The 20,603-nt window shown below is 37.7% G+C and overlaps 1 protein-coding gene across 1 annotated transcript; it reads left to right on the forward strand.

Moving 5' to 3' along the window:
• The first annotated feature begins 14,414 nt into the window (after positions 1 to 14,414).
• On the forward strand, positions 14,415 to 18,092 carry LOC115708850 (protein MICROTUBULE BINDING PROTEIN 2C). The gene is made up of 5 exons (XM_030636872.2): positions 14,415 to 14,786; positions 15,063 to 15,146; positions 16,185 to 16,526; positions 17,215 to 17,433; positions 17,691 to 18,092. The coding sequence occupies exons 1-5, from the start codon at positions 14,580 to 14,582 to the stop codon at positions 17,862 to 17,864; spliced, it is 1,026 nt and encodes a 341-aa protein (XP_030492732.2). The 5' UTR covers positions 14,415 to 14,579; the 3' UTR covers positions 17,865 to 18,092.
• The last annotated feature ends 2,511 nt before the right edge of the window (positions 18,093 to 20,603 follow it).

The following is a 20,603-nucleotide window of genomic DNA, read 5'->3' on the forward strand; positions in this document are numbered from 1 at the left end:
GGTGATACGTACATTTTGGGAACACGGTAGTGCAATTGAGTGGGAGCGCTAGCATAAACATGGAATCTATAGCTTCTATCTGGCGAATAGTAAGCAAAGGATGATCTCCTTCGAGCTTGACCAAACGAAAATAAATGGTGGAGATCTCATTTCACATAAGCTGAAATATCATTTATACGGGGTCAAGTGTTTTAAGGATAAAATACATAGTAGGGTGTTACGGTAATTTAATCCCTTTACTGTGTAGATCATTCATATAGAGGATCATTGATCACATTAGGATTATAACAATGGATAAATAATGATGTGTCTATATGGTGGAACATATAGAGCATTCTATATACTGAGAGTGCAATTCTAAGTTCTATGCGTGGATTCAACGAAGAATTAATAAGTTAGTAAATTTTAGTGCTAAATTCTTGATCTACTTATTGGAAGCTCGGTTATATAGACCCATGGTCCCCCCACTAGTTGAGATAATATTGTTTGTAAGACTCATATAATTGGTTTTGATTAATCAATTATAATTCTCAATTTAGACTATGTCTATTTGTGAATTTTTCACTAAGTAAGGGCGAAATTATAAAGAAAGAGTTTTAGGGGCATATTTGTTAATTATGATACTTTGTATGGTTCAATTAATAAATATGATAAATGACAATATTATTTAATAATTATTTATAGTTATTAAATAATTAGAATTGACATTTAAATGGTTGAATTTAAAAATTGGCCTTTTTGAGAAAATCAGATGCATAAAAGATAAAACTGCAAAATTGCAAAAAGTGAGGCTCAAATCCACTTGTATAGGGCCGACCACTTTTGTAGGGAATTTAAACTGATATTTTCATTATTTTATTGCCAAATAATTCAAACCTAACCCTAGTGGAATGCTATAAATAGATAGTGAAGGCTTCAGGAAATTTACACTTGTGATTCAGAAAAAACTGAGCCTCTCTCTCTTCCTATCTTTATCCGCCACCTTGCTCTCTTCCTTCCCTCTTCAATTTCGAAATTCTTAGTGTGAGAATAGTTCCCACACACAGCAAGTGATACCTCAATCATAGTGAGGAAGATTGTGAAGAAAGACTTTCAGCAAGAAGGAGTTTCAGCACTAAAGAATCAGAGAAAGAGATCCAGGTTCAGATATTGATAATGCTCTGCTACAGAAAGGAATCAAGGGCTAGATATCTGAACGGAAGGAGTCATATTATTCCGCTGCACCCAATGTAAGGTTTCCTAAACTTTATATGTGTTTATTTCATCGTTTTAGAAAGTTCATATTTAGGGTGTTAATCAACATACTTGTGAGTAGATCTAAGATCCTGATAAAATAATTGTTGGGTTTTATGCCCTAAATAAAACTCATTTCATATAATCAGATTTTCTTATTAATAAAGATCAGAAATAATATTTTATGTTGCATGGTTCACATGATTTATTTCATGATTATATGTATATAATGTATGAATTCTTTTTAAGTCCAGAACATATGAGTTGGTTAAAGATTATAGTGTTGTCAGCACAGTGGAATATAATCTTTATTATATGTTCAAAAGTTTATTCCCTGATTTGTCAGAACACTGGATTTAGACTGACATGGTATAATCAGCAATAGGTATTCTTACACCTTGGAAAAGTGTTATGTCCTTTCCAGGACATTGGCAAAGTTTACCAGTATCGGATGTATGGAGTATACATCGGAAGGGACCGATATTGAACTTTGATTAGATATGTTAAAATTTACCGCAATATCTATTCAATTCAATATCAACTGTTGATCCTAGATCACATGATCGAAATCCTGATATGGTTAGGCTCAATCTCAAGAGTGTTATTCGTGTTCTTTGATTTGTTAGTTAAGCCTAGTTTTGTATCAGGGTAATACGTACATTTTGGGAACACGGTAGTGCAATTGAGTGGGGGAGCGCTAACATAAATATGGAATCTATAGCTTCTATTTGGAAAATAGAAGTAAAGGATGATTTCCTTCGAGCTTAACCAAACGAAGATAAATGGTGGAGATCTCATTTCACTTAGGTGAAATATCATTTATACAGGGTTAAGTGTTTTAAGGATAAAATACATTGTAGGGTGTTACGGTAATTTAATCCTGTACAGTGTAAATCATCTATATAGAGGATCATTGATCACATTAGGGTTATAACAATGGATAACTGATGACGTGTCTATATCGTGGAACATATAGAGCGTTTCTATATGACTGAGAGTGTAATTCCAAGTTCTAAGTGTGGATTCAATGAGGAATTAATAAGTTAGGGAATTTACTTGGTAAATTCGGTTCGACTTATTGGAAGCTCGGTTATATAGACCCATGGTCCCCATACTAGTTGAGGCCATACTGCTTGTAAGACTCAGTTAATTGATTTTAATTAATCAATTATAATTCTAAAAGTTAGACTATGTCTACTTTATGAATTCTCACAGTTTAAGGATGAAATCGTAAATAAAAGGGTTTCTAGGTTTAATTATTAATTGAGAGACTTTGCATGTCTAATTAATAATTATTTTAAATGACAATATTATTTAATAATCTATTTTAGTTATTAAATAATTAGTTTTGGCATTTAAATGATTAGAATTGGAAAAATGGCATTTTTGGAGAAATAGAAATAAAATTGAGGAAACTGCAAAATCCAAGTGAGGCCCATATTCCCTCTATGGCCGAGCACTCCCTTTGTGTTTCCCAATTATTATTTTTATTTTTTAATTGTCATGTAATTGCTAATCAAAGCCTAGCTATAATAGGAAAGTGGTGAATCACACTAAATAAGGCAGTTAATCAATTACAAAGTAAAAGAGGAAATTGTTTTATTTGGAAAGTTGTGCTCTCCCTTCTCCCTATATAAAGCAACCTTTGTGTCTCTTCTCTTGCATGCTATCAGCCACGAAATTAAGAGAGAAAAGAGAGAGAATTTTCGAAATCCTTGTGAGATGAGTAGTGCCCACACACATCAAGTGGTATCTCAATCATAGTATGGAAGACTATGGAATTTCTGCATCAAAGAAGGAGAAAAGAAGATCCAGGTTCAGATCTTGGTGATGCTCGCTACGTAAAGGAATCAAGGGCTAGAGATCTGAACGGAAGGAGTCATATTATTCCGCTGCACCCACTGTAAGGTTTTCTAACTTTATATGTGTTTATTTTCATTGTTTTAGAATTCATATTAGGTTGTTAATCCAACATACTTGTTAGTAAATCCAGATCCTGGTAAAATAATTTCCAACAATAATTTCCAACAGTTTTTTCCAATTATTATTTTTATTATTTTAATGCCAAGTAATTACTAGCCTAAACCTATTGGTTACCTATAAATAGATAGTGATGGCTCACACTTAACAAGAGATTGAAAATCAGAAATTTTTGCCTTCAGAAAATTTTTGAGCCATTTGACTATCCTTCTATACCCGAACCTCTCTCCCTCTTTTCTTCTTCAATTTTCGAAACCTTGAGTGATAGAGTGAGTTCCCACACACATCAAGTGGTATCTCAATCATAGTGTGGAAGATTGTGAAGAATCCAAACTGAAGAGAAGGACATTCGGGCTCAGATTTTGGTGATACTCTGCGACAGAAAGGATACAAGGGTTAGAGATCTGAGTGGAAGGAGACATATTATTCCGCTGCAACCACTGTAAGGTTTCTCATACTTTATATGTGTTTATTTATTATCGTTTTAGAAGTTCATATTTAGGGTGTTAAACAACATACTTGTTAGTAAATCTAAGATCCTGGTAAAATATTTCCAATAATATGTGCATGAGGGGGAGCCATTTTTATGTTGCACTCTTTATTCCTTAACTCAAATTTTGTCCCACTGAGTTTTTATGGCAATGTTTTTAATGAGGCAACTTGCAAATAATTATGATTATGAAATATATACATATAAATTACACTCTGTTTTTTTTTTTCTTTCCCATAGCTCAAGTTCTGTTTCATTGAGTTTTCCTGACAAGGTTTTTAACGAGGTAACTTTAAATCATGTTAATATACTTGTACTTTATGAAGCAAGTAGAGAATGTGTGTGTAACACCCTAACTACCATAGGCGTATTACGTGAGTTTTAAACATACTGTGCAGCTCGTTGCTAATCAACGAGGTTTATGGAAAAACGTGATTAATTAAAATTTTGCTTTTTAATTAAACTTATAAACAATATTACAAAAGACTCGGGATCCCGATTATAAAAATCATTTACAAAAAGATTTAACTGATTAACTGTTACAAAAATAAAAGTCGTCTAACGACCAGTTACAAAAATCAGCCTCGCTGTCCCGATGATCGTACGCTCCAGGCCTAACCGCCCCGACATGTACAATCTCATAAGCTCGCTCACGGTCCATCAGCTATAGCCTTGCTTTTACCTACACATGAACATAAACTGTGAGTCGACAGACTCAGTAAGAAAAGCATAATAATACTCATACATAACACTAACTGCCGTGTCCAACACGATACTGAGTCCCGCTACTGCCATGTCCAACATGGTACTGAGCACTACTGCCATGTCCAACATGGTACTGAGTTTTGAACGTTCAGGGGACGGCACTATTGACAAGTATCCTCCTGATCGGTCGAACCGGTCATACTCCGCCGCCGGTCATACTCCACTCGTACCGACGGGATAGGTCAATAGCACCGAACCACCAACCAGGTGTCGGCTGATCGGTCAAACCGGTCATACTCCGGCTGCTGGTCATACTCCAGCCTGTACCGACGTGACAGGGTTGGGTGGTTCGAAGCCTAAATACATATCTAATGTAATCTAACAGGCTTCCTACATGCACGCTAAACATGTAATCTACATATGCATACTGTTATACTAATCTTACATGGATTCCGATTTCGTGTGTGTGGCCAACTCGACCGGAACCGAAGCCGAACGGCGGACATCGGCTCCTAAACCATAAAAACCACAACGCTATAAGTGACACGCTAAATCACTTCCCGGGGACTAAAACTCGAAACTAAAAGTTTCCCTATCGATAAAAAGCATGGCAATACCCCTAAAAACCCAAAAACGAGGAAAACTAGGGTTCTGAAAAATCCCCCATCCGGAAGTCCGGTTGCCCAACCGGAATTCCGGTTCGGGAAAATGCGAACCCTCATCCGAATTCCGGATGCTCAACCGAATTCCGGTTCCTCGCGACGACAACCAAAAATTCACATATCTTGACCAATTCGAACCCAATTGATCCCAAACTTTCCAGACCTCCTCAATAGGTCCCAAATAACAATTCTAGAGCATCAAACCTACCCAGAAATCCCACATGCAAAATTCACCATTAAAGCTCAAGCTTTGAGTTTCAAACTCAAGCTTGAGCAAAACCAACTAACTAAGCAATCCACTAGCTTAATTCACCTTAAACTAGCCTAGAATTACCTCAGAAAACAAACAACAACATCCAGTAATTACACAGAAACAAAACATGCAATTTCTCACAAAAATCATCAATTTTCACATATAAATTAAAAGCTTGAACAACCTAGCTACTCATGCTTCAAACAACTCATTTAACATCAAAAATCATGCTTTGAACAACTTAAATCAACAACTAAACACAGCAGAAACATCTCTAAAAAAAAACACATGCATTACCATCCAATTTCATCATTTTTCTTCAAGAATTTAAGGAGAAAGGGACAAGGAAACACATACCACACAAGAGATCAATAAAGATTGCAAACCCAAGCTTGAATCACCACAAAATCCAGCTCTTGAACCCCAAAGTTCTCAGCCGAAAAAGAGAGAGAGAGTTGTGTGTGTGTGAGTTTTTGAAATTTCCTTTAAATTGACTAAGTGTTGAAAATGTGAGTAAAAGAGAATAAAAGCCATTTATCACATTCTATTTTCAGCCAACATATAAATAAAATAAACACTTAACATTTATTTTCCATATCATAAATCACATAAGACAAAAATACTAATGGGGCAAAAAGACCATTTTTCCCCTCCACCATAAAATCATGTAAAACATACTAAAGGGGTATTTTTGGGACATTCTAAATTCCCGGCCATTCCCGACATTCCCAATGTCTAAAACCCGTCCCCAAAATACTAACATACTAAGTTGTGATTTCTACTGAGCCAAACGCCGCGTTCCAAAATACCGGACACCGGAAATGCGAAAAATAAAAACTGCTGATGACATAATCATGCATATCTGAATTCCATAAATAACAGTACCATAGATTATTTAAATAGCTATAAATAATTTCATGATTAATCCCAATTAACTGATAATTTCCAAATTAACTAAGCGGGCTTTACAACTATCCCCCCCTTAAAAGGATTTCGTCCCCGAAATCTAACCTGAACAACTCTGGATATTGAGCTCTCATATCTGACTCTAGCTCCCAGGTGGCTTCTTCCACCTTACTGTTTCTCCAGAGAACTTTGACCAATGCTATGGTCTTATTCTGAAGGACTTTATCCTTTCTATCCAGGATCTGCACTGACTGTTCCTCATATGACATGTCTGGCTGAAGCTGAAGACTCTCATAACTGAGTATATGAGAGGGGTCTGAAACGTATTTTCTCAACATTGAGACATGGAATACGTTGTGCACTGCTGATAAGGCTGGAGGCAATGCTAACCGATATGCCACTTGACCTATCTTCTCGAGAATCTCGAAAGGTCCTGCAAACCTAGGGCATAACTTGCCTCTTTTCCCGAAACGTTTAATCCCCTTCATCGGAGATACTCGTAAAAACACATGTTCCCCTACTTGGAACTCAACATCTCTGCGTTTCGGATCTGCGTAACTCTTCTGTCTGCTCTGTGAGGCAAGCATTCTAGCTTTTATCTTTTCTATTGCCTCATTGGTCCGCTGAACTGACTCTGGACCTAGGTATTTCCTCTCCCCTGTCACATCCCAGTGGATAGGGGATCTGCACTTCCTACCGTACAACAGTTCATAAGGAGCTATCCCTATCGTACTCTGATAACTGTTGTTGTAAGAGAACTCTATCAACGATAGATACTTACTCCATGAGCCTTCAAAGTCCATAACACAGGCTCTCAACATATCCTCCAATATCTGAATTGTCCTTTCGGACTGACCATCTGTCTGAGGATGAAATGTTGTATTGAATTTTAGCTTCGTACCCATTGCCCGTTGCAAACTCTGCCAAAATTTGGAGGTGAATTTCGGATCCCTGTCCGAGACTATAGACTTCGGTACCCCGTGAAGTCTCACTATCTCCCTGACATATAACTCTGCCAACTGATCCACTGTAAATGTTGTTCTAACCGGCAGAAAATGAGCAGATTTCGCAAATCGGTTCACCACTACCCAGATGGAATCATACATACCCGTGGTCCTAGGTAACCCGACCACAAAATCCATCGTAATATCCTCCCATTTCCATTCTGGTAGGGTTAGAGGCTGCAACAACCCTGCTGGTCTCTGATGTTCAGCTTTGATCTGCTGACAAGTGAGGCATCTCGATACGAATTCTACCAAATTCTTCTTCATACCGCTCCACCAGAAGTACGGTTTCAAATCTTGGTACATCTTGGTGGTGCCGGGATGCAGAGAATATGGAGTAGAATGAGCCTCCTCAAAGATCTCATTTCTCAGTTCCACACTGTTCGGAACACAAACCCTGGCTTTATACAAAAGCATCCCCTTATCTGACACTGAAAAGTCTTTGGCTTGACCAGCCAATACCTCATCTCGGATTTTCACTAACTCCGGATCTGTCATCTGAGCGATTGCAGCGTTAAGTTGTGAAGCTGACCTACCACAAACTCAATGCTGGATCTAACCATATCCTCAGCTATCTGGGGTGAGATCTGAACCATGCTAGCTACTTGCCCGGGACCCTTTCTACTCAGGGCATCAGCCACTACATTGGCTTTTCCGGGATGATAGAGGATCTCGCAATCGTAATCCTTCACTAATTCCAACCAACGCCTTTGTCTCATGTTCAAATCTTTTTTGAGTAAAGAAATACTTGAGACTTTTATGGTCGGTATAGATCTCGCACTTCTCTCCATACAGGTAATGCCGCCAAATCTTCAGTGCAAGAACCACTGCGGCTAATTCTAAATCATGAGTCGGGTATCGCTGTTCATAATCCTTTAACTGACGGGAGGCATAAGCGATGACCCGATCGGCTTGCATCAATACACACCCCAACTCTGTTTGGATGCGTCACAGTAGACTACGAACTTTTCCTTGTCCGAAGGCAAAGCTAGTACCCCGTGGCAAGAACTAATCTCTCGTTTCAGCCTCCTGAAAACTAGCTTCGCATTTATCTGACCAGATAAAACGCTGATTCTTCTTTGTAAGCTCGGTTAGGGGCATTGAAATTTTGGAGAACCCCTCCACGAACCTACGGTAGTACCCAGCTAATCCCAAGAAGCTTCTGATCTCTGTCATTGTCTTCGGTCTCGGCCAATCCCTGACGGATTCAATCTTCCCGGGATCCACCTTGATCCCATCTTTACTCACAATGTGCCCTAGGAAGGACACCTGAGACAACCAGAACTCACATTTCTTGAACTTGGCATAGAGCTTATGTTCTCGAAGTCGTTGCAGTACCATCTGAAGATGTAACTAATGCTCCTCTTCTGACTGAGAGTACACGAGGATGTCGTCGATAAACACAACTACACAGATATCGAGGAAATCCTTGAATACTCTATTCATCAGGTCCATAAATGCTGCAGGAGCATTGGTTAGTCCGAATGACATAACCAGGAACTCGTAGTGTCCATACCTAGTGCGGAAAGCCGTCTTTGGAATGTCCTCCTCTCGGATCCTCAACTGATGATAACCCGAACGGAGATCAATCTTAGAGAAGACCGTCTTCCCCTGAAGCTGATCGAACAAGTCATCGATCCTAGGTAATGGATATTTGTTCTTCACCGTCAGCTTGTTCAACTCTCTGTAGTCGATGCACATCCTCATAGATCCATCCTTCTTCTTCACGAACAAAACCGGGGCTCCCCAAGGTGACACACTGGGCCGAATGAACCCTAGGTCAAGCAACCCTTGGAGCTGAATCTTCAATTCCTTAAGTTCAGCTGGAGCCATCCTATACGGGGCTTTAGAAACCGGATCCACCCCTGGTGCCAAGTCAATCACGAAGTCAATCTCCCGCTGAGGTGGTAACCCTGGAAGTTCTTCGGGAAAAACGTCCAAAAATTCCCGAACCACGCTGATGTCCTCTGGCCGAATGGTGTCTGGCCGAGTGGTATCCACCACCACGGCCAGAAACCCTAAGCACCCACCGTGCAATAATTCTCTCGCTGACATAGCCGAGATCACCGGGATCCGAGATCCCTGAACCGAACCCACAAATACGAACGGTTCTTCACTTTCGGGTTGGAAGACCACCATCTTCCTCTTGCAATCAATGCTCGCCGAATATTTAGATAGGAAATCCATTCCTAAGATAATATCAAATTCGACCAAGCTCATCTCTATCAGATCAGCGCTCAACTCTCTACCATCTATCCTGATCGGCATAGACCTAATCCACCTATTGGAGATAACCAATTCTCCGCTGTGTAACGGGTTCCAAACCCTGACTCATATCTATCAAAGGGTCTACCCAACTTACTAAAGACTGCGGCCGCCACATAAGAACGTGTAGCCCCGGAATCAAACAAAGACCGAATAAAACGAGTCGTTAATAAGAATCCGACCCGTAACAACCGATGGGCCGGCATCCGCATCACTCGCGTGATCGCGAATACCCCGGGCCGGAGTGGGCATCGCCGGAGCTCTCGGTGCCTCCGCCGAGCCGGGAACATTCCCTCTTGAAGTGCCCGGGCATGCCACAATGAAAGCATCCCTGCCCCTTGCACTCTCCCCGATGGTGCCTCTTGCAGCTAGGGCACTCGGGGTAGGAGAAGCGAGTCTCATTACCACCAGGACGACTCCCTCTGTTCTGGTTCCCCCGGAACCTCTTGTTCTGCCTCGAGCCACCGGATGCAGTGGATGATTTCCTCCTCCAGTCCATGGCCGAACCACTACCTCCCCTGCTGAAACCTGACGCAGAAGGGGTAGGAGCCCCGCCACATTCCGAAGTCCTAACTGATTCCACATACATCTAGTTGCGCCCTCAGCTCACCATGCTTTCTTCGCCATCTCAACTTAGATGGTATTATCGTCGGTAGTGATCATAAGGTCATACTTGATCTTCACCTTAAGTCCATCGAGATATTTTCTTTCTTACTGAAATCGGTTGGCGCAAATCCCGAGGCTAACCTCGCCAACCGCCGAACCGAGTAATATATTTCGTCATGCTCCTATTCTCTCGCCGGGGTCGTGGGCGAACTCTTTCCTCTTGGCGCTTCTGACCGCCTCGTTATAACATTTAACGCTGAAGAGTTCCTAAAACCTTTCCCAGGTCATAGTGATAACGTCATGGATCTAAGACACCATGTCCCACCAGACCAGAGCGTCTTCTTAAAACTGAAAAGTGGCACTCACCACTCTGTCGTTCCCGGTGACATCCATAAAGTTCAAGATCTTGGTGATCACCGTCGCCCATCGCTCGGCTTTCATCACGTCCGACCTCCCGGGAAAACCGGAGGTGCACTTCCGAACCGCTCGTACCAAGGTTCCAATCTAATGGCCGCCACCACTATCTCGGCACAGGCGCAGGGGCGGTGCCACCGGAACTACGGCACCGGGACCGCAAGAGCACCCCGCCGTCTCAACCTGCGAATCTCGAGATCTTGCTCTTCTATCCGGCTTGCATTTTCGCAAACCGTAACTTCCCACCCCGGGCTTCCCGATTGACTTGGGCGGCCTGCGGCGAGTTAACATCACTCCAACCGCGAACCCCCGCCCCCGGGACCTCTACCTCGGCCCATAACACTTGAGGGGAACTGAGCTCCTCGACCTTGATCTGACTCGACTGAGATGCCCTGACTCCTAACATTTCGTCTGGCGTCCATCTAGTCTGAACCGCCTCGAAATCCCGAGTTGGCACTCAGGTCACGATCATCGAGAGCTTACTAATGCCGCTTAATTTGGAAATTAAAAACGAAACATGCGCCTATTCTACTATCAGGCTACTAACATGCTTCCTAACAGCTTTTCTTTTCATAACCGAATAAAATAAACTACTAAAGCAATAAAGGCTTACCGAACCGTGAACCGAGCTAACCTGGCGATGATGATTGTACATGTCGTGACGATCTTCGGAAGACAACCCGCGGCTACGATACCAAATTGTAACACCCTAACTACCATAGGCGTATTACGTGAGTTTTAAACATACTGTGCAGCTCGTTGCTAATCAACGAGGTTTATGGAAAAACGTGATTAATTAAAATTTTGCTTTTTAATTAAACTTATAAACAATATTACAAAAGACTCGGGATCCCGATTATAAAAATCATTTACAAAAAGATTTAACTGATTAACTCTTACAAAAATAAAAGTCGTCTAACGACCGATTACAAAAATCGGCCTCGGCCGTCCCGATGATCGTACGCTCCAGGCCTAACCGCCCCGAGCATGTACAATCTCATAAGCTCGCTCACGGTCCATCGGCCTATAGCCTTGCTTTTACCTACACATGAACATAAACTGTGAGTCGACAGACTCAGTAAGAAAAGCATAATAATACTCATACATAACACTAACTGCCGTGTCCAACACGATACTGAGTCCCGCTACTGCCATGTCCAACATGGTACTGAGCACTACTGCCATGTCCAACATGGTACTGAGTTTTGAACGTTCAGGGGACGGCACTATTGACAAGTATCCTCCTGATCGGTCGAACCGGTCATACTCCGCCGCCGGGTCATACTCCACTGTACCGACGGATAGGTCAATAGCACCGAACCACCAACCAGTTGTCGGCTGATCGGTCAAACCGGTCATACTCCGCCGCCGGGTCATACTCCACTGTACCGACGTGACGGGGTTGGGTGGTTCGAAGCCTAAATACATATCTAATGTAATCTAACGGGCTTCCTACATGCACGCTAAACATGTAATCTACATATGCATACCGTTATACTAATCTTACCGGATTCCGATTTCGTGTGTGCCGTCAACCCGACCGAACCGAAGCCGAACTACGGACATCGGCTCCTAAACCATAAAAACCACAACGCTATAAGTGACACGCTAAATCACTTCCCGGGGACTAAAACTCGAAACTAAAAGTTTCCCTATCGATAAAAAGCATGGCAATACCCCTAAAAACCCAAAAACGAGGAAAACTAGGGTTCTGAAAAATCCCCCATCCGAAGTCCGTTGCCCAACCGAATTCCGGTTCGGGAAAATACGAACCCTCATCCGAATTCCGGATGCTCAACCGGAATTCCGGTTCCTCGCGACGACAACCAAAAATTCACATATCTTGACCAATTCGAACCCAATTGATCCCAAACTTTCCAGACCTCCTCAATAGGTCCCAAATAACAATTCTAGAGCATCAAACCTACCCAGAAATCCCACATGCAAAATTCACCATTAAAGCTCAAGCTTTGAGTTTCAAACTCAAGCTTGAGCAAAACCAACTAACTAAGCAATCCACTAGCTTAATTCACCTTAAACTAGCCTAGAATTACCTCAGAAAACAAACAACAACATCCAGTAATTACACAGAAACAAAACATGCAATTTCTCACAAAAATCATCAATTTTCACATATAAATTAAAAGCTTGAACAACCTAGCTACTCATGCTTCAAACAACTCATTTAACATCAAAAATCATGCTTTGAACAACTTAAATCAACAACTAAACACAGCAGAAACATCTCTAAAAAAAAAAACACATGCATTACCATCCAATTTCATCATTTTTCTTCAAGAATTTAAGGAGAAAGGGACAAGGAAACACATACCACACAAGAGATCAATAAAGATTGCAAACCCAAGCTTGAATCACCACAAAATCCAGCTCTTGAACCCCAAAGTTCTCAGCCGAAAAAGAGAGAGAGAGTTGTGTGTGTGTGAGTTTTTGAAATTTCCTTTAAATTGACTAAGTGTTGAAAATGTGAGTAAAAGAGAATAAAAGCCATTTATCACATTCTATTTTCAGCCAACATATAAATAAAATAAACACTTAACATTTATTTTCCATATCATAAATCACATAAGACAAAAATACTAATGGGGCAAAAAGACCATTTTGCCCCTCCACCATAAAATCATGTAAAACATACTAAAGGGGTATTTTTGGGACATTCTAAATTCCCGGCCATTCCCGACATTCCCAATGTCTAAAACCCGTCCCCAAAATACTAACATACTAAGTTGTGATTTCTACTGAGCCAAACGCCGCGTTCCAAAATACCGGACACCGGAAATGCGAAAAATAAAAACTGCTGATGACATAATCATGCATATCTGAATTCCATAAATAACAGTACCATAGATTATTTAAATAGCTATAAATAATTTCATGATTAATCCCAATTAACTGATAATTTCCAAATTAACTAAGCGGGCTTTACAGTGTGAGAGTGATCATTGCCATAACATATTCGGGAAACATATGGACTACACTCAATAAAGAAGTATCAACCTAAGCAGTACTTTATGAAGATAATACTGTTTGCATCGCTCAACTAAAAGGAGGGTACATTGAAGGAAATAGAATTAAAACACATTCACCCAATTCTTCTTTATACATTTCAAGAGAATACATATTGGTGTCCAATATATACAATTAAGTGTCAATCTTGCAAATTTATTCATGAAGTTATTACCAACATCAACATTTGAGAAGGCGACATATAAGATCGAAATTCATTGATTAGAAGATCTTCACGAATGCCTAAATTAAGAGAAATTAATTCACACGATACTCTTTTTCCCTTATTCGAATTTTTGTCCCACAAGATTTTTCGGTAAAATTTTTAATGAGAGAGTTATTATGGACATCTAAGGGCGAATGTTATAAAATATTATTAATGGATGTCTAAATTACCAAATTAATTATCATCATAAATACTTGATTGTATATCTTTTTATTTTATTGATTTAATTTTATAATTATTTTAGTCATATTTTGTATAAATAGAGGTTCACCTCATTGAAATAAACTATCGAGAAAAATCTCATTCACTCTCATCCTGTTCTTATTTTTATTTTCTCTCTTCTCTTATTTCTTTTTTTATTCTATTATTTTTATAATATATCTTTAATTTATATTAGTTTTTAATTTTTTTTTCTTCTTGTATTCTTAAAAAATATATGTATAAAATAAAAATAAAAATAAATTATTTTTTAAATATTAAAACAAAAATTAAAATAAAGTATTATGTGAAAGTTTATTAGAAAAATATAAAAATAAAATTAAAATAAATATTGATATTAAAGAAAATAATTTGAAAAAGAAAATTTTCAAAATATTAAAAGTAAATTTAAAAATTAATTAAAATATTTGGATGTACGTGTAAAAATAGGGAAATAATAACGTTCAAAATTAATTGTTGGGTGTAAAAGGAGAAAAGAAATTCAAACAAGAGTCACACCAAATTACTCCTTCCTTCACTCCCACTCATCTTCTTCTTCCTCAGTCCTCCCTTTTATAATTTATGCTAAAAAATCGAAAATTTGAAGAAGAAGATGTATGAGGCACAACAACATTTCGTAGAACTACAAGACAATGCAAGTGGTTTTGGGAATGGAGATCCTAATTTATGGCTTTCAGGGGATCACGCCTTATCTCCTACTCACCGTCGGAATCACCCCTCTTCCGTCACCGGCTCCAATGTCGATCGCGACCTTTTCAAGGACCTCGTTGAGATCGTCCCTCTTGTTCAGTCTCTCATTGTAAGCTCTTTCTTTCTTTTTCCTTGGGTTTTGAATTTTCTTGGGGATTCTTGTTAGTGTTTGGTTTCCGCATAATTCGGGGAAAAATTACTTCAATTTTTACATGGGTGAGTGGTGACACCAGTTGACTTGGGTTGGGTTTATCATTTCCATAACAGTTATGGGAAAGTTATCTTTCTCTTAGGAATCTTAAGGAAGTGTTTGAATTTCTTAGAAAATTGACAAGGAAAGAAAAATGTGGTGATTTTTCTCACAATTTCTTAGCAATTTTTTTAGGATCGTAAAGGGAGTAGTTCATTTACTCGTCGTGGGTCAATGATCTACACCAAGACGCCATCTAGGGAATCACTATCCAAAAAGGTATGTTTTTACAAGTGTGTATGTTGAGATATCTACATATGTATATAGTTATATTGTGTTGCCTTGGCTTACGATAGGAACATTTTGTGAAAGTTTTTAAGCGTTACTTGTTGGATATTTCATAGAAATGATGGAGTTGTTTGATTTGATTTGATTGCTAAGTAATGAGTTCTTCAAATTAGATAATTAAATGCTATTAACTTCTTTCTGTTATTTTGTTAGTGTGGAGCAATCAAGCGGCAATTATGAGTAAAAGTTATAACCATGACCTGTTTGGAATTTAATGATAAATGTTCTATTAAGAGGCGTTTCATATTTCTTATTATAATAAATGTTATGGTCAAAAGTCTCATCGTAATGCATAGGCAGTATGGCCTGCTTAAATGGCAATGCTCTTGCCATGGCCATGGAATCACTGATGGAATGCATTTGTTACAGTGCATGATCTGTTCTATCTATGATAAACGCGTAGTTGAAAATGAACTGTGTTTTCCTTACTGTATTATCTTTTGACTGATTTGATAATGTTATATATGCAATTTAACAAAGAGCTAGCTTGAGCTAGTGAACAAGTTTGTTGCTTTATTGTCTTCTAACGCTTTTTCATCCTAAGCATAATTTGTCATTTATCAATAATACAATACAATCTTGCTTAGGGAATTTTTCGTTGTTTTAATTTTTCACTGTGTTAATGTTTAATGTCTCTGTTAACCCTTATGCTTCTAGCATATACAATTTTACGAAGTTTCCAGGATTGACAGGTCTCCTTAACCATTGTTTCAGTTGTGATCATTTAATAGATTTATATTCATTCAAGATATTATTTCATTGTCTCTCTTTATTATATAATATATATATATATAAATATAACTATATATTATATTTTCAGTTTAAATTTGTTGTCTAAATGTGCGCTTATTTCTATGTGATATGATTTACAGTAAGACCATTTTCTCTTCAAGAATAATTTGATTGATTGCTGACTACAGATATTTCTTATCATCTCTTTCTTTTCTTTTTTTCTTTCTTAAAAAAAAGGTGTCTGAACCAAAAGGGAGGAATGCAGCTCAATCTATTCCAAGAAGAAAGAAAAGGGAGCATATAGACAAGAATGGTGCTAATAATACAGATGCTGAGGCATTTTCGATTTTTTCGTCAAAGGGGTTGACCGCAGATGACAGAGAAGAGTTGGATCTACTGAAGGGACAGGTGGAGGATTTGCAAAGGAAATTGTTGGAAAAAGATGAATCTTTGAAATCAGCAGACGATTTAAAGAACCAAATGAGTGCTATTCATGCAGAACTTGATAATCTAAAACTTCAAATTTCAGAGAAGGACTCTTTCATCAAGTCTACACAACGACAGCTCTCTGATGCAAAGGTGCTAACTGCTATTTTACATTGTTCATTCATGACTATGTAATGGTGAACTGTTTCCCTCCCTGGTAATACTAGCTTTTGGTTGCTAGATCCTGCAAATTATTATGTCAACTATGTGTTTAGCTTGCTGCAGATTTATTGCATGAAATATATATATTTATTTATATATATATATAGATCTAGATATATTGAAACTAGGCTCTCCGCATAGCAATTTGCTATGTAGGTACCTAGGAGAACTCGAACTTCAGACCTGGTGAGAGCAGTAATTGCAGTTTGGTACCTTACAAGTTACAACAGTCATCATATCTAATTGCAGGACTATATTTGAGATATGTTAGGTCCAAGGGGCAGCTATAGTGTTTCATTACTGCTTCTGGAACATTGATTCAAATTTTAATTGTGATTTGGTTTTGACATTGATCTTTTATATTGGTTAGTATTTACTTAGTGTATAAGTAAAATAGCCTGCATCTTCGCATATTTGGGAAATTGAATACAAATAATAAATTTGCATTATCGGCTTGGTTTTATCTTATAAGGTTATATGTGAAGCTTATATTCTTTCATTGAATCAAAATTTAAGGATCTGCAAGGGTGTTCAGAATGGTGAATATAATTTATCCCTCTGTTTGTGTGACTGTATCAGTTGATTTTTTATATATGAAAACTATTGTCTATGCCTACAGATCACTCTTGCGGATAAGCAAGCTGCATTTGAGAAAATACAGTGGGAAGCTATGACATCCAATACGATAGTGGAGAAGCTCCAGGAAGAGCTATACTCAGTGCAAGGCGACATTTCATCATTTATAGTGCTGTTTGATGGATTGCTAAAAACTGATCCTGGTCAATATGCTGAAGACTATGACATCTCTCCCTGTAATTTGGACAGTCTTCCTTCTATAGTAAGCTCACAAATCCGTACCTTATTCATAGTGTTTACTTTAGTTTTGTGCCTTTATTTTTTTTTTCTTTTTTGTGCTTGACTATATAACCTGCCTATAATTGCATATTATTTACAAGCTGTTTAATATGCATTAATATATTTGAAACACATTATTCCATTAATGGGAGATTTTTTTTTTTCAGTAGTTCAGATAGATTTACCTACTATATAATGTGTTGAATTTTTGAACTAAGATTATGTTGCATGAATAAATAGGATGATTTGGATGAGATGGAGATGCACAAAATGGAAGAAGCTAGAAAAGCTTATATTGCTGCGGTTGCTGTTGCAAAAGAAAAGAGAGACGAAGAGTCCATTGCTTCTGCTGCTCGTGCCCGATTATACCTTCAAGGATTTGTTTTCAGAAAATGTTCAGTCGGGGGAACATAATGAGTGCTGTTTAATACGATTTCATAATGGAAGTTTTTGGTATGAATATGTTCATTGTATTATTTGTAGAACAAAGTGAATGTGTTGGTGTGGTGTGTTGTAATATTGTCCATGATTAAATGTTCGAGGTTAGGGTCGCAAAATGTTTAAAAAGATAAGAGTAAAATTGTTGCGTGTATGTGTTACAATGCTAATCTTAGCTATTTAAGCAAAAATAGGTTTCATAAAGTCTTGTTGAGCTGTCTAAGATTGACATGAGCTTTAACAGTGTACTCATAAGTGCATAGGTGTATAATATTAGTTGTAAAGGATTAAAGAAAAAGCAAAATTGTCTCGCAAGTTGCCTGGACAAAGAAAACTGTTTTTTTTTTTTTTAAATTGACTCAGTAATTACACTCCATGGTATCGCTTTGGCGCTGCATTTGGCTAGGGACAAAACAGGTGAAAGATGTCCAAATTGAAACAGATTCTTTGGCAGCTGCCACTGCTTTTGCGGCTGAGAGGCTTTCCTTTGGGTGGAGCACTTTTCCTTTGTTTACTGAGTGTTTGAATTTGTGTAAGTCTTTTAAGTTGTGTTACATGTTAATCGGAATGACAATGTCTCTGCTGATAAATTCCCCCGCTGGGCTAGGGTGCATAAAGCTAAGGTGTTTGATTTGTTAAGGGAAGTAGCTCCCTATTGTGGCTACTAGTGCTTTTCTTGTTTTCAATAAAAGTTCTTTAATCATCAAAAAAAAAAAAAAAAAAGTCCAAATTCGAGTCTGTGATTTTTTTTTTTCACCCATAAGAAAAACAACACTACTCAAACCCAAAACATTCCATTTCAAATACAATTTAATTAAATTGAAAATTTTAATTTATTATAGATACAGAAAACCCTGATAAAGCAATTTAACTTTTTAAACTTAATTTATTGTTTGAATTTATATATCATATTTATTTTATTTGTTTTAAAAAAAATATTGGGAGCTTTTAGGTGCATCCAAAAAAAAGCACCTCTACTAGCATTCAAAAAAAAAAAATATTTTATTCTATTCTTTTAATTAAAGGGTGTTCGCGGTAGGGGTAGTTCGAGTTGTAATATTTTTTTCAAACTAAACCGCATATGCCGTATTTTTTTTTTTTTTTTTTAATTTCTCAAACTGTAACCATATCGCGAGATCTTAAAATTGCAAAAGTTACACCACGAAAATACATTATAGTGCAGTGCAGTTTGAATAGTTTACACTATCATCATTGTCGAATATTATAATAGAAATTTAAAAATCAATCTATAAAGTTTTAAAATTAAAAAAAAAAAAATCTTATTAAAATTTTAACATTATAACATATATACTAATCATCAAGTCAATATATTGAATTGTCTCTAAAATAAATAATAAAATGTATACATATATTACATATATTTGTTCTTATAGAAAAAAAGAATAAAAATCATATTGTAAAAATTTATAACTTTGTAATATATAGTGCGGTGCGGTTTGAACTGTAATTATTAAATTCAAAACTGCAAACTGCACCGCGTGGTTTGGAGAAAATACAAACCGCAACTGCACTACAAAGGATTTCAAACTGTTTTTTTATGCGATGTGGTGCGGTACGGGAGGTTTGTACGGTGTGAGCAGTTTGATGAACATCTCTATTTTTAATGGCCTTTCTATGTATAGTTATTTAAAATATTTTTATAAATTTTTAAAAAATTGAGAATAGTTTATAATATAAAAACTAGTGTTGAAACAATTTATTATATACACATATAAAATAAAAACTTCGTAAGTTCAGAAAGAATGTGTTTGCAGCTGCCCTCTCTCTCTTGCCTGGTGTATACACTTTGGAGACCTCGAAATGTTAGCTTGTGGGAGAATACAAAAGCAGATGCAGAAGTGTTATTCAAGGGAATAGGCTGTTACACAAAGAATTAACATATGTTGGCCAAAGAAAGTCAGTCCAGAGGACACCAGCTGGTTTTAAAACTTCTAATCCGAATTGTATGTATAAGTTTAAAGTAAGCAGTGTACATAATTGTATAGATCATATTATTTTAGGCCCTTAGGGGTGCTATTTGTTTGTAAAAATCAGATTTGAGCAATACAAACTATCTTGATTCATCAAAAAAAAAAAAAAAACATTATTTTTAGCGTATTAATTTCTTTCGAATTATTATTTAGTATATTTGTAAATTTTGTTCGTTATTTTTTTAATTTTTTTTGTGGCTCGGATAGAATACCTTTAAACTATAGAAACGATTGAAAATGTCTTTAAATTATATTTTGATTCTTCTGTTTCTCTTTGATAGGCTACCTCATGAGTCTTTTGAATTGATGATGACAACCTTTTGGTGGTTGTGGTATGATAGGAACTCAGTATTATTTGGTAACAAGCAGTCAATATTGGATGCTATTCCAGGCTTAGTCAATAACCATCTGGCGAAGTTTAAGGAGTATGGTCGGTGAGGTCTTCATTTGGGACTGGCTCCTGTAAACCCACTTGTAAACTGAGCTACTCGATGTATGTCATCTCCCCTGAATCCTTTGCTCTTGCAACAGATGCTTCGGTAATTTTGGGGAGGGGCTTTGTCGGATTGGGGGACTGATACGAGATGCAGAGGGTGTGGTTTGGTTGGCGTGGTCATCAGGTGTGTTAGGGTCTTTCTCTGCTAATGTGGTAGATCTGCTTGCCATTAGTTTGGGTTTGGCTCTTGCGCATCAATTTGGTTTCAATATCTCCATTATTAATAGT

The sequence above is a fragment of the Cannabis sativa genome, chromosome 3 (genome assembly GCF_029168945.1).
Source record: "Cannabis sativa cultivar Pink pepper isolate KNU-18-1 chromosome 3, ASM2916894v1, whole genome shotgun sequence".
Taxonomy (NCBI): domain Eukaryota; kingdom Viridiplantae; phylum Streptophyta; class Magnoliopsida; order Rosales; family Cannabaceae; genus Cannabis; species Cannabis sativa.

Coding starts and splice junctions, on each gene's coding strand:
- LOC115708850 (XM_030636872.2), top strand. CDS start 14,580: ATGTATGAGGCACAACAACATTTCGTAGAACTACAAGACAATGCAAGT. Junction 14,787..15,062: donor CTCTTGTTCAGTCTCTCATT/GTAAGCTCTTTC, acceptor CAATTTTTTTAG/GATCGTAAAGGGAGTAGTTC. Junction 15,147..16,184: donor GGGAATCACTATCCAAAAAG/GTATGTTTTTAC, acceptor CTTAAAAAAAAG/GTGTCTGAACCAAAAGGGAG.